This window comes from Salvelinus namaycush, chromosome 11 (assembly GCF_016432855.1).
Source record: "Salvelinus namaycush isolate Seneca chromosome 11, SaNama_1.0, whole genome shotgun sequence".
Lineage (NCBI taxonomy): Eukaryota > Metazoa > Chordata > Actinopteri > Salmoniformes > Salmonidae > Salvelinus > Salvelinus namaycush.
In genome coordinates, this window is record NC_052317.1 from 9,553,554 (window position 1) to 9,566,546 (window position 12,993).

The following is a 12,993-nucleotide window of genomic DNA, read 5'->3' on the forward strand; positions in this document are numbered from 1 at the left end:
TGAACCTCAAATGGCACCCCCAGTGGTATTTGAGTATGAATTCTTATGATGTTAGGCCCCTCAACTGAAGTCCCTCTAAGTAGTAAAGATTAGGGCCCTATAGAATCCAGACATTAAAACGGAATTCAACTATATTCAAAAGATGTAGGGAATCAATCAAATGTATTGAACATGTAATAATTTGCCCAAGTTTATCATAAGACATGAACAGAATGCATCCGTGATTCATATTTCTGTAGAGCGGCAACGAGAATTCCCTGTCTTTGTGTGGCGCGCGCTTCTACCGTTTTGTGTGTAGCCATTTGCGATGATGCTAATGAAAAGTCTTCTGGTAGATGGAAAGGCTTTCCCAATAACCTTCTAAATTAAATGTTAATAACAACAACAACAAAAATGATTTTATAGGGCCCTAAAAATTTATTTTCACTGGTGTTTATCTTATGTCATTTTACTCCACAAGGTTGCAGTTGTTGCTAAAAAAATGTCCCTTCCCTGTTTGGGCTGGATATGAATGACATATTTTAATTTGTCGACTTTGGGTGAAAGCAACAGCTTATTCGATTTATGTTGGATTGGAAGCAAATGGGGATGTGTTTGTGGAGATATGACCCCATATAGCCTGTGTGCACATCACATTAGTAAAATGGGGATTTCCCACCTCGGTCTCTCTCTTTTTTTTTTGGTCAGTTACAAAGCACAAGCGTGAACTGTTCTGCGTTATTGAGCTCTCGCTATCGTTCGTTCTATCTCTTCAATCTCCCTGAGGCTCTCTCTTTCTTGAAATGTTCTCTCTTTTCTTTGCTGTGATGCTGGTTGCCTGGTTGTTCCCTTTTATGAATTAAAGGGCGGTGTGTGGTTATCTAGAGGAGTGACCTGTCCTGTCTGTTTTCAGGGGACGAGGGAGGGGAGGACATGGTCTGCACAATATGCCAGGACGAGTGCTCCGAGGAGCCAAACGAGATTGTCATCTGCGACAAGTGTGGACAAGGTTAGGGCACAATCACCATCCTAACCCCTTCCTTCCTTTAACCTGACCAGGTTCGGAAATTTCACCTGGGTCCAAATGTTTGCTGGTTCATATCCAAGTTAAGGAGTCCATGTTTATCTGGTCATTAGAGGTCCCACCTCTGGAAACACACATCGATACAATAGTAATTCTCTTAACTGTGATCCATCTTTCCCTTTTCAGGATATCACCAGCTCTGCCACTCCCCCATCATCGACTCCAGTCTGATCGACACCGACGAGAAGTGGCTCTGTGGGGAGTGTGTGTTGGCCACAACAACAAATGTACGATAACTATACAATAACTTATATTTCCTTGGAAATTCATTTTGTGAGTTCAGCATGCAAGGTACACAAACCAACACACTATAATGCAATACAACATAATGACAACACCGGAAAGTGAGCACACGCATTCACATTACTTGACCTTACACGGACTCAGAACCGCTGTGTGAAAAGGTTGTAATAAATGGTAAGGGGGACGCTCCAACCAATTGAGCTCACAGTCGGGTGTGTGTATGTTCTCTGACAGAAGGGCACGCTAAAGGGTCCCAGAGCCCAGCAGGAGATGAACCACTCTTTGCCTTATGCCCTGGAGTACCTGGTGTGGGACCAGGGCCACAAAACCAACATCCAGCAATGCTACTGCTACTGTGGAGGACCTGGAGAGTGAGTAACACACACACACACACACACACACACACACACACACACACACACACCACTCCCATACACCCTCTGTTTTAACCCTTCCCCCCTCTCTCCCTTTAGCTGGTACCTGAAGATGCTGCAGTGCAACAGGTGTAAGCAGTGGTTCCATGAGGCGTGTATCCAGTGTTTTAAGATGCCCATGCTCTATGGAGACAGGTACGAAACAGCCCCCCCCCCTTTTAAAGCCTCACGATACGTCATCTTTCAGGAAGCATGTGCTGGCTACCAATGCGGTGCCAGAAAATAAACAAGCGCTTGTGCTTCTTTCTCACCAGGTTCTATCTATTTATTTGTTCAGTTTGCAATAGTGGACCGGAGTACCTCAAACGACTGCCTCTTAGATGGTGAGTGGAACTCGCGTAGAAGAGATTTGTGTACGCAATGGATTGATGTTATTCAATTGATTTATTATTTCCTGTATTGGAACAAGCAAGATAACCCAAAGACACTGCATCAGTTCAGTGTATGGATTGTTTGATGAAACAGAAGTTCCCTCTAGAAAAAATTTAGCAATTAAATTCTATTGCACACGAATCATATTGAATTTGGACCGTTTTGAGCTTCCTTCCTTGTTTCTCTCCAACAGGGTGGACGTTGCACACCTGAGCCTCTACAATCTGAGTGTGATTCACAAGAAGAAGTACTTTGATTCCGAGCTGGAGCTGATGACTTACATCAACGACAACTGGGATCAACTACAGCTCCGGGAGGTAGGACAAACCTTGACGCAGTTGGAGAAACATTCATTTATAGAACTTCTCAAATATCTTCTTATTTTTTTTCTACACTGAACAGAAATATAAATGCAACATGTAAAGTGATGGTCCCATGTTTCATGAGCTGAAATAAAAGATCCCATAAATGTTCCATACTCACAAAAGCTTATTTCTCTTTTAATTGAGTATTTCTGTCTGTAATAAAGTCTTTTTGTAGGGGAAAAACGCATTCTGAGTGGCTGGGCTTTGTCTGGGCCTGGCTCCCCAGTGAGTGGCGCCTATGCCCTCCCGGGCCCACTCATGGCTGCGCCCCTGCCAAGTCATGTGAAATCCATAGATTAGGGCCTAATGAATTTATTTCAATTGACTGATTTCTTTATATGAACTGTAACTCAGTAACATCTTTGAAAATGTTGCGTGTTGCATTTATTTTTGTTCAGTATATTTTATTTGACACAGCAATATATATGAAATTCCAACCTCAAATGAATCTTACGATTGCCTTTTTCCAACTCCAGCTTTCAGCTACTCCTCAGTCGGAACGATATGAAAGTATTCTGGAAGCACTGAATAGCAACCACAGCATGTGAGTTACACACTACCTATGACTTCATGATTGTTCCAATCATGTCAGCATAACTATTCTCATGTACAGTCCATCCCCTCTCCCTTCCTCTCTCATTCATGTCCTCCACTTCTCCATCCTGCTCTCTCTCTCCCTCTCCCAGGTTCATGTCGGGGAAGGAGATTAAGAAGAAGAAGCACCTCTTTGGGCTGAGGATCCGTTTTCCTCCGGGTCCCCAGAGCTCTGAGGTGCTGGCCGACAGAGGGGAGCCAGAGAGGGCCTCCAATGAGATCAAAATCAAAGGCAGGAAGGCTATCCAACCGCTGACCAACACCAGGTGAGACTTTCTAATGAGAAACTCATTAGAAAAATCGACACTTTTGCATGGTAAGGCTTTTTTATTTTTTTATTTTTTTTGGGGGGGGGGGGTATTGTTTGGGTGTCCACAGGTTTTAAAGTAGCAGAAAGGGAAACTGATGACTCAGTTTGACGATTTTGAATCTTGTTCCAGTGAATTAACCAATGGAGTGGTGAAGAAAGCCAAAAAGAGGAAGAAGCAGGGAGGTCACTCGCTGGAGACTCTGGCCAAGCTAAGGCGCTCCAGTGAACTCTTGGCGCAGGTAACACCTTTACCCAAACTTAAAACCTTTGAGGCATGTTGTTTATATATTGAGATGTCATGTCTTTTTATCCCCCCTGAAGGATGTGACGCCACCACAATCACTTGATTCCCACTCGTTGGATCTCTTAGCCTCTAGGTCAGTTATCCCCCCCAAATTCATTTGTGAGAACAGTTGCTCAATTTGTGAAAACTGTTGAATGGTGTTGTTACCAGTGTCCCCTTTACTCCCAGCAGCAGGAGCGACAGATCTCTGCCATCCTCCAGTACCTCAGACGTGGACTCCGTCGGTGCCGTCAGCACCACTGAAACTACCTCAACTAACCTCTCCAGACAGTCCAGGTACATTCTGCATTATCAGATTCACACTCAGGCTCTCACACATTCACATGGAAAGTCATTGTACCGTTGTATTGTAGTCATTGTATGGTAGGTAATTGGGAGTACCTCTAAGTGTTTTTCTAATCTCTCTCCCTCCTCTATTCCACCCCAGCCTGTCTATCTCCAGTAAGACGCGCACGGGCCGCCACTGGCCCATTGCCAAGCCCCCCCTGAAGAGAAGACGGGGCCGGCCACGACGGGTTCCCCTGCAGCCCCCCAACCATGAGATTCCCCCTCAACACCCAGGCCCCCATGCCCCAGAGCCCCAAAACACCTTGCCGGGGCTCCACTCCACGGATATAGTGCACGGCCTGGTCCCAGGCGGCCAGCTGTCCCACCTCAAGAGCTCAATCAGCAGCTACTTTGGGGCGGCAGGCCGCCTGGAGTGCGGGGAGAAGTACCGCGTCCTGGCCCGCCGGGTCACCCTGGACGGCAAGGTCCAGTACCTGGTAGAATGGGAGGGTGTCACTGCCTCCTGAACGTCTCGCAGCGCTTACGTAGTTTATTATGTGTTTACACAGCGCTTATAAAGCATTATACAACGAGCGGGTATAATCCTGAATGCTGATTGGTTAAAACTGCATTCCAGCCAGTGTCTATTCTGCAAGTTACCACTGGCTAAATCTATGACGTTAAAATGCCTATTTACTCAGTTCCATCTGACTGCGCAATCCACTGTCTCTTCAGCCCAGCCAAGCGATTTATAAACTTGGTCTCCACTATAAAAAAGCATCTAGATATTATCTAACTTTTCTTTTAGACTAATGTTTAGTTTTCAACAGCGGAGATTTGTATAAACCTTGCTGTCTGTCTCTGACATTTGCAACATTGTTTCAATATTCAAATTCGGTCACCAGCTGTCGCATAGTAATGAACGTGTCAAGAATCGGGATGAGACAGGCAGGCAGCTTTTCTCAGTCGGTCGAAATCATGAATCCGCATAATTTTTATGGATATATACAAGAAATATCAATAGGAAACAGGTGAAATGAAACAAAGTGCAGCTAGTTTGCAGTCTTCTCCGCTTCAGTTTGAAGTGATTGTGTTAGCTGTGTTGTTGGCTAGCTCCTCTGAACAACAGTGTCCTGACGAGAGCACATGTTCAACGCCAGTTGAAATCGCGCATCCTTAGCTGATTGTTATGGATGTATGCAAATTAACATCACTAGAAAGCTGCTTAAACAAACGCCAATGCAGCTACTTTGTTATTCTGGCTGCACTGTTTGGCGTGACTGTAAGTTAACCATAGTTAGCTAGAAATCAAGCAAGGGATAAGGATGTTACCAGCCAGTATGGTATTAAAACATTTAGAACGAACGACTGGGTCGTGTCCATAGATGCAGAACAAAAAAGATGTAATGACTGCCAACCAAACCGATAGAATGGATGACCAGCCGGCTTGGGTAGCAACCCTAGATTTGTGTCGAGACTATATCTTGTGGAAGGATGAAATGGTATGAATAAATTCATAAAAGTAACGTTAATGAAAATATGTAAATCATAATTTTTAATATGTTGTTAAACCGTTGTATAAAAGTGATAATGCCCTCGAAGCCAGAGTTAGGAGGATGTATTGGCACCGTTTGCCAGCCCTTGACTTTGTCTCGGGCCTAACACCCGTGCCAATATATCGTCCTAACACTGGCTTCTCAGGCATTCTCACTTATAACCCTCACCTTCTGAGAACGGGCCTCCATGTTGCCCGGTCAGGAAGGGAGCTTGAGTTTCCCTATTTAGTTTTTCCTTTTCGTCCAGTGATATGCTCTTTTCTGTAACTCGTTGACTTCAGTGTTTCAGATCTGTTTAGATTTTGTAAACCGAAGGGGGTGAGAGACCAGTTTAGGCAGAATGTAAAAGGGTTAGATAGGGGGGTTTGAATGGTGTTTGGGCGCCTCGGCGCCTGACCTGGTATGTCGAAAGTGTGCCTGTTTGCAAGTAGTTGACGTTCAAGAGGGACTCAACAACAGAGATTTGTGCTGCTGCAAACCAGTTTTATTATGTCTATTTACTTTTCTACTTGTATTTACTGATGTCAGTGTCCAGTGAGGCGCAGCTCATTTTTTTTCTTTTACAATTTGGATTTGATTGCACATCAAGTTCGGCCTGTTATACTGTACAACCATTCTCCCAAACACGTGATAGCCGAGTTTATTAATCCACAGAGGCAGTGATTCGCGTTGTCTCCTTTCACTCTCTCAGCTGAAAGCGTGTGACCTCTAGCTCTAACCTCTGCTTCATGTTCTGCAAATCATCTCACTATGAACCGTATTATTTTCACTGTGTTATAGTTTGTGTCACGATTTACTTACAGGGGTCAAATACTTTTTTCTAACACATGATTCATGAATAAAACTAGTTGAATTTGCTTTGAGGGCTGAGCTTGTGAGAAGGAATGTTACGAGTGAGTTCAAGTGTAAAGCGGTAACTTAGTTGGACTAAAGGTCTTCGTGTTATTACATTTGAAAGGTTGTGTAATGTACCTACATGTGTTCTATATGTTCTGAAGATATAAATCGTTGCTGTATTTTGTATACGCAATCTACCCCTTACGTTTATAAACGCCTCAAATAGGACTTTGTTCCTTCATTTCTGTCGGGCTGTGGTTGTATTTTATGACATTGATAAGTTCGTTAGAACACTGACTACAAAAACCTCTTGGACCTTGTACTTTTTTAAACTGAATTCAGTTATCATAGCCGCCTATGCAACTCAACCCTAAAAAATGGTTGCTTTTGTATTTCAATCACTTAACGGCAACAACAATATTTTGCTTAAGTCAGGCTTTGTTGATTTTATTTCAGGTGCTATTTATTTCACTTTCTCCTCAACTGTGCACTTAGACTTTTGCTGGTACAGCCAAGCTCACCTAGAACCCACTCAGGACATGCGCAGCAACTTCACTGTATGTATAACGTGCTCATAGAACTCCAGCAAAGATGTGGAATGTAAAATCGAGGTATTAATGGGATGGAACATTTTGTGGCGTAAGTATTTCATTGATATGTTCATAAAAATGGTAGCATTAATTTAGACATTCCTATGTGACTGGTTGTTTTGAAAAAGACTGAAATTCAGTCCATTATGCTACAGGGTCAAAAATGTTGATTTGTTGTAACATTTACTTCCACTTATCTCTGGAAAATAAAGTTTCTTCTGAGTTCCTTGTTTCATTTTAAGAGTTCAAGCAGTTAATGCCTCTTGGTGTTGGATGTGCTATGTTATTCTCAGAAAATGCCATTTTCCCCTTCAGGCAGTGGAGTTGGATCTTGACGTCATCTCATTTTTTTTTTTTTTTAAGGTGTGTTTTATTTGTAGTTTTTCTCCTGTATGTCATTGTGCCAGTGTTAGACCCTAGATCGTTTTTTCTACTGGCTTTGAGCAGGCTTCTTCGGCCACATAATAAATATTTAAAAGCCCAAGTTCTGAATTCATTGTTTATTTTTTCAAAAAGACTTGCAGTCTGTTAAATTGGCACTTTTGGTAGAAATAACATGGTTTCCACCAGTTAGATGTATTATTTTATGAATCAGTAGGTCATCTTGACAGAAAGAAATGAATGGCATGTAACATTTACTTGAAGATGATGTAGATTAGTCATTCCGGTGATGCAGTATTACCAGCTAGCTCATTAACATTACACCAGAAATACATTCTTAAAGGTCCAGTGCACTCGAACAGGATTTTCCTGTGTTTTATATACACTTCCACACTGAGGTTGGAATTTAGTGTAAGAGCTGTTTGAAAACACCACCTGAAATTTCAGCCTGTTTTGGTTGGATGGAGTTTTGACATCAACAGGCAGTTAATTAGGTAATAGTCCAATAGGAAAGAGTTCCAAACCCCTCTGCCAATAACCGCTTGTTTTCATTTCTCAACACAGAACACTCCCAGACAGTGCTGAGAAATTGCTCTTTGCTAAGAAGCTATTTGTTCCTTTTTGCCGATTAAAAACAAACAAAAAAATCACAGTAAAGTACTTACAGTGCGGTCAGGAAGTGTTCAGACCCCTTCACTTTTTCAAATCAAACTTTATTTGTCACATGCGCCGAATACAAGTGTAGACCTTTTTGTTACGTTACACCCTTATTCTAACATGGATAAAAGTACCCCCAAAGCGAAAACAGGCTTAGAAAAGGTTGCTAATTTATATTTAAAAATGTATTTTTATTTACATAAGAATTCAGACCCTTTGCTATGAGACTCGAAATTGAGCTCAGGTGCATCCTGTTTCCATTGATCGTCCTTGAGATGTTTCTGCAACTTGATTGGACATGATTTGGAAAGGCACACACCTGTCTATATAAGGTCTCACAGTTGACAGTGCATGTCAGACTACCTTTATAAAGCAAGGACTTCCCTACAGGATGCTAGGCTGAGGTATTGAACAGGAATATGTGGTTAGTGGAGGGAAGATAGTGGTATTGAACTACAATAATCTGTGTCAGATATTGGACTTGAAGTGCTGGAGAGGGTGGAGGGCCATGATAAAATGCCCCCAACACGCTCTGGGGTGGAAACGGATGGATGGAAATGGCCTTGTCATGGAAAATCTAATAGAAATGGAAGATCTGGTGTGCCTGAATGATGGCTGAGGGACCAGGATTGATGTAACCACAGGGAAAGAGTCTGCCTTGGACCTCACTGGTATCTAGTACGATGGCAGGAATCTGAGTGGGAGGTATGGGAGGAGTCGACAGTAGGGAGTGATCATTACCTCATAGTATGCACAGTAGGCCGGAAGGAGGAGGAAGTGTCATTGGATGGAGTAGGCAGGTGGGTGTTTGAAAGGGCAAAGTGGGACCAGTTTCAGGAGCTGAGAGAGCAGGTGATGGCTTGGGTGGATATGAGGGGGGGGATGTGGATAGTATGAATAACTGGGTGAGAACAGCGTTAGTGGGGGCAGCTACTGAGGCTATACTTTAGAGTTCAGGGAGGAGGAGGAAAGCAGTCCCAAGGTGGACGGAGGAGTTTGGGGAAATGGTGAGGGGTAGGAACAGGGCATTTAGTATACTGAAAAGGACGCATAACTTCCAACATCTGATTCAGTACAAGCAGGCCCTGGTGAGGAGAACTATTCGTCAGGCAAAGAGGTCATGTTGGCGTCAGTTCTGTGACACCATTGGAAGGGCGACACCAGTGGGGGATGATTAAGAGGATGAGTGGGGTCAAAAGGGAGTGGGATTATCCAGTGTTGACTAGTGGGAAGGATGTGGCAGATGAGAAGGCAGAGATGATGGCCAAAGCGTTTGTCGAAGTGCATCGCTCGGCCAATTTGTCAGAGTAGGGGCCGAGTGGGAGAGAGATAACGAGAGAGGAGCATCCTGAAGTGCTTGGTAGGAGGGAGGATGTAAATGATGCTTTGAATGCACCATTTACCATGGCAGAGGTGAAAAGGGCAATAGGTAAGGCTGTGTTAACTTCACCTGGGAAAGATGAGGTGAGGTGGGCTATGTTATGTTGTCCCATCTTAGTGATGAGGCACTGGATAAGGTTTTGGTGTTGCACAACACAGTGTGGGAGGAGGGGAAACTACCAGGCAGTTAGGAGGCAGTAGTGGTACCAATCCGGAAGCCAGGGAAGGACCCAACGAGGCCAACAAGCTATTGGCCAATAGCTTTAACATCACATGTATGTAAGATTATGGAACGTATGATTACAGAGGCTAACTTACTTCCTGGAGAGCAGGGGGCTAGTATCGCTACATCAGAGTGGGTTCAGGAAGGGAAGGGGAAATATGGACCCAGTGTTCTGCTTAGAAGCAGAGATCAGGAAGGCTCAGGTGAACAAGGAGACTGTTGTAGCTGTCTTTTTTAATGTGGAGAAGGCGTATGATGTGGAAGGAGTGATTGTTATTCAAGCTTGATATTATGGCGGTAGGAGGAAAAATGTACAACTGGATAAAGGATTTCATGTTTGGAAGGTCAATCCAGGTGAGGCTGGGAAAGTTGCTATCAGGCAGCTACCTGGTGGATAACGGTACACCGCAGGGGAGTGTGATTAGTCCTCTGCTGTTCTCAATCATGATCAATGACGTTTACTCTCAGGTACAGCGGGATATTCGGAGGTCGTTATTTGCAGATGGGGCCTTATGGAAGAGGGGAAAAAATGTGCCATACATAGTCAGGAAGGTACAGGAAGCAATTGATGTGGTAGAGCGGTGGGCATTAATGTGGGGATTCAGGTTCTCTGTATAGAAAACTCAGACAGATTTCTTTACCAGGAGGAAGGTGGGAGATGAGGTGTGCTTGAGGTTATATAGGAGAAACTTGGAGAGGGTGGGGGCCTTCAGGTTTCTTGGGGTATACTTTGACACTAGACTGACCTGGGCAGAACACATTGAGAGTGTGGTGGGAAAGTGTAAGAAGGTGCTAAATGTGATGCGCTGTCTGGCAGGGAAGGAGTGGGGGGCTGGGCGTTCCTCATTTAAGGACCATATACGTTGCATTGATCCGATCTGTAATAGACTATGCAGTATAGCGTATGCGTCCGGCAGCCCGGACATCCTTGGAAAGGCTAGATGTCATACAGGGGCAAGGACTCAGAATATGTAGTGGGGTGTTTCGGACGTGCCCAGTGGCTGCACTACAGGTGGAGATGGGGGATATGCCATTGCAGATTAGGAGACAGCAGCTGGCAATGAATTATTGGGTCAACCTACAGGGACATGGGGTGTCTCATTCTGCAAAAGGGATTTTACAGGCATGCTGGGGACATGAGCGAAGACAGAACACGAGCTTTGGGTGGGTGGGTAATGCCCAAGTGAAGGAGATGGGACTGTATGGAAGGGAGTTTAGCCCAACTGTAGGTATTCCTGTTAATCCACCATGGCTACTCCCGCCTTCAGTAGTTGATCTAGAAGTGTTGGAGAGACTACAGAAAGATAGGGAGGGTGTTGATCCATCTGATTTGTTTAAGAGACATCTGGATACTGTGTATCAGGATTTTGTGGCCATTTACACAGATGGTTCAAAAGATCCAAGGACAGGACGTACTGGGTCAGCATTTGTGGTGGAGGAATGTGGGGTGAGAGTCAGGAAACGTATTACAGATCATCTGGCTGTATATACGGTGGAGCTGGTGGCCATACTGTTAGCCTTGCAGTGGGTGGAGGAAGTCAAGACAGACAGAGTAGTTATTTGCTCTAATTCATGTGCAGTGTTAATGAGTCTCCAGTCCTTTAGGTCACGTAGCAGACAAGACCTGCTTCATGAGGTCTCTACTGTTAAGCATGGTGGTGGCAGCATCATGGTGGTGGCAGCATCATGCTGTGGGAATGTTTTTCAGGGGCAGGGACTGGGAGACTAGTCAGGCTTGAACATCTCTGGAGAGACCTGAAAATAATTGTGCAGCGATACTCCCCATCCAACCTGACAGAGCTTGAGGATCTGCAGAGAGGAATGGGGGAAACTCCCCAAATACAGGTGTGCCAAGCTTGTAGTGTCATACCTAAGGCTGTACTCGCTGCCAAAGGTGCTTCAACAAAGTACTGAGTAAAGGGTCTGAATAGTTGAGGGTAATCTGCAAAGCAATGATAGGAGCGACCATGTGAGGATAGGACTGAGCCGAGTGACTTGGTGTATAGAGAAAAGAGGAGAGGGCCAAGAACCGAGTCTTGGGGGACACCAATAGTGAGAGCAGGTGGTGCAGACAGATCCTCTCCACGTCACCTGGTAGGAGCGACCTGCCAGGTAGAATGCAATTCAGGAGTGTGCAGAGCCTGACACACCAGGTCTTGAGAGGGTGGAGAGGAGGATCTGATGGATCACGGTGTCGAGGCAGTGGATAGATCTAGGAGGATGAGAGAGAGAGAGAGAATCAGCTTTGGCAGAGCAGAGAACCTCAGTGACAAAGCAGAGCTGTCTCAGTTGAGTGAGCCGTCTTGAAGCCTGACTGGATAGAGTCAAGATCATTCTGAGAGAGATAACAACAGTTTATTATCGACAGCTCGCACAAGTGTTTTGGGAAGCAGGGACACTAATCTGTTTTTCAATATTTTTTGCAGTATTTCTTTAGTGCCTTGCCACAAACAGGATGCATGTTTTGGAATATTTGTATTCTGTACAGGCTTGCTTCTTTTCGCTCTGTCAAGTAGGTTAGTATTGTGGAGAAACTACAATGTTGTTGAGCCATTCTTAGTTCTCTTATCACAGACATTAAACTCTGTAACTGTTTTAAAGTCACCATTGTCCTCATGGTGAAATCCCTGAGCAGTTTCCTTCCTCTCCGGCAACTGAGTTAGGAAGGACGCCTATCTTTGTAGTGACTGGGTGTATTGATTCACCATCCAAAGTGTAATTATTAACTTCACCATGCTCAAAGGGATATTCAATATCTGGAGAAAAATAATAATATACCCATCTACTAATATGGGCCCTTCTTTGTGAGGCATTGGAAAACCTCCCTGGTCTTTGTGGTTGAATCTGTTTTTGAAATTCCCTGCTTGACTGTGGGACCTTACAGATAATTGTATGCGTGGGGTACAGAGCGAAGGTAATCATTCAAAAATCATGTTAAACATTATTACTGCACACAGAGTGAGTCTATGCAACTTATTATGTGACTTGTTAAGCACATTTTCACTACTGAACTTAGGCTTGCCATAACAAAGAAGTTGAATACTTATTCACTCAAGACATTTCAGCTTTCATTTTTAATTAATTTGTATAAATATCGAAAAACATAATTCCACTTTGATATTATGGGATATTGTGTATAGGCAAACTCAATTTAATCCATTTAAATTCAGGTTGTAACACAACAAAATGTGGAAAAAGTCAAGGTATGTGAATACTTTCTGAAGGCACTGTAGGTAGTCGATTCCTGGAATCAAGCTGTATATTGCATGTCTAACGAATGAAGCCACACGTGATAGAAACATATGTACCGGTATGTGAAATGGCACTCATACATTGTGGCATATTGGTGCATTCAATTTAATATTTTATTAAACTGTATATATGGCGTTTCTTTCCTTCCTCTTAAATTACTTTCAA

General features: G+C 43.8%; 1 protein-coding gene across 2 annotated transcripts; it reads left to right on the forward strand.

The window, feature by feature from the left end:
• Nucleotides 1–895: 895 nt before the first annotated feature.
• On the forward strand, nt 896–4,857 carry mtf2 (metal response element binding transcription factor 2). 2 transcript variants are annotated; one of them, XM_039003738.1, is made up of 12 exons: nt 896–988; nt 1,190–1,290; nt 1,541–1,677; nt 1,780–1,875; nt 1,995–2,063; nt 2,306–2,429; nt 2,954–3,021; nt 3,164–3,337; nt 3,512–3,620; nt 3,703–3,758; nt 3,854–3,961; nt 4,113–4,857. In XM_039003738.1, exons 1-12 carry the CDS (start codon nt 913–915, stop codon nt 4,477–4,479), a joined length of 1,485 nt encoding a protein of 494 aa, XP_038859666.1. In that variant the 5' UTR covers nt 896–912; the 3' UTR covers nt 4,480–4,857. The 2 variants fall into 2 exon arrangements, with proteins under 2 accessions (XP_038859666.1, XP_038859667.1); XM_039003739.1 differs by having other exon boundaries at nt 3,857–3,961.
• Nucleotides 4,858–12,993: the final 8,136 nt, after the last annotated feature.

Excerpts from the sequence above, each read along its gene's own strand:
- mtf2 (XM_039003738.1), top strand. The coding sequence starts at position 913 with ATGGTCTGCACAATATGCCAGGACGAGTGCTCCGAGGAGCCAAACGAG. Across the intron at positions 1,291-1,540 it reads TGTTGGCCACAACAACAAAT|AAGGGCACGCTAAAGGGTCC; the intron begins GTACGATAACTA and ends GTTCTCTGACAG. Across the intron at positions 3,759-3,853 it reads TTGGATCTCTTAGCCTCTAG|CAGCAGGAGCGACAGATCTC; the intron begins GTCAGTTATCCC and ends CTTTACTCCCAG.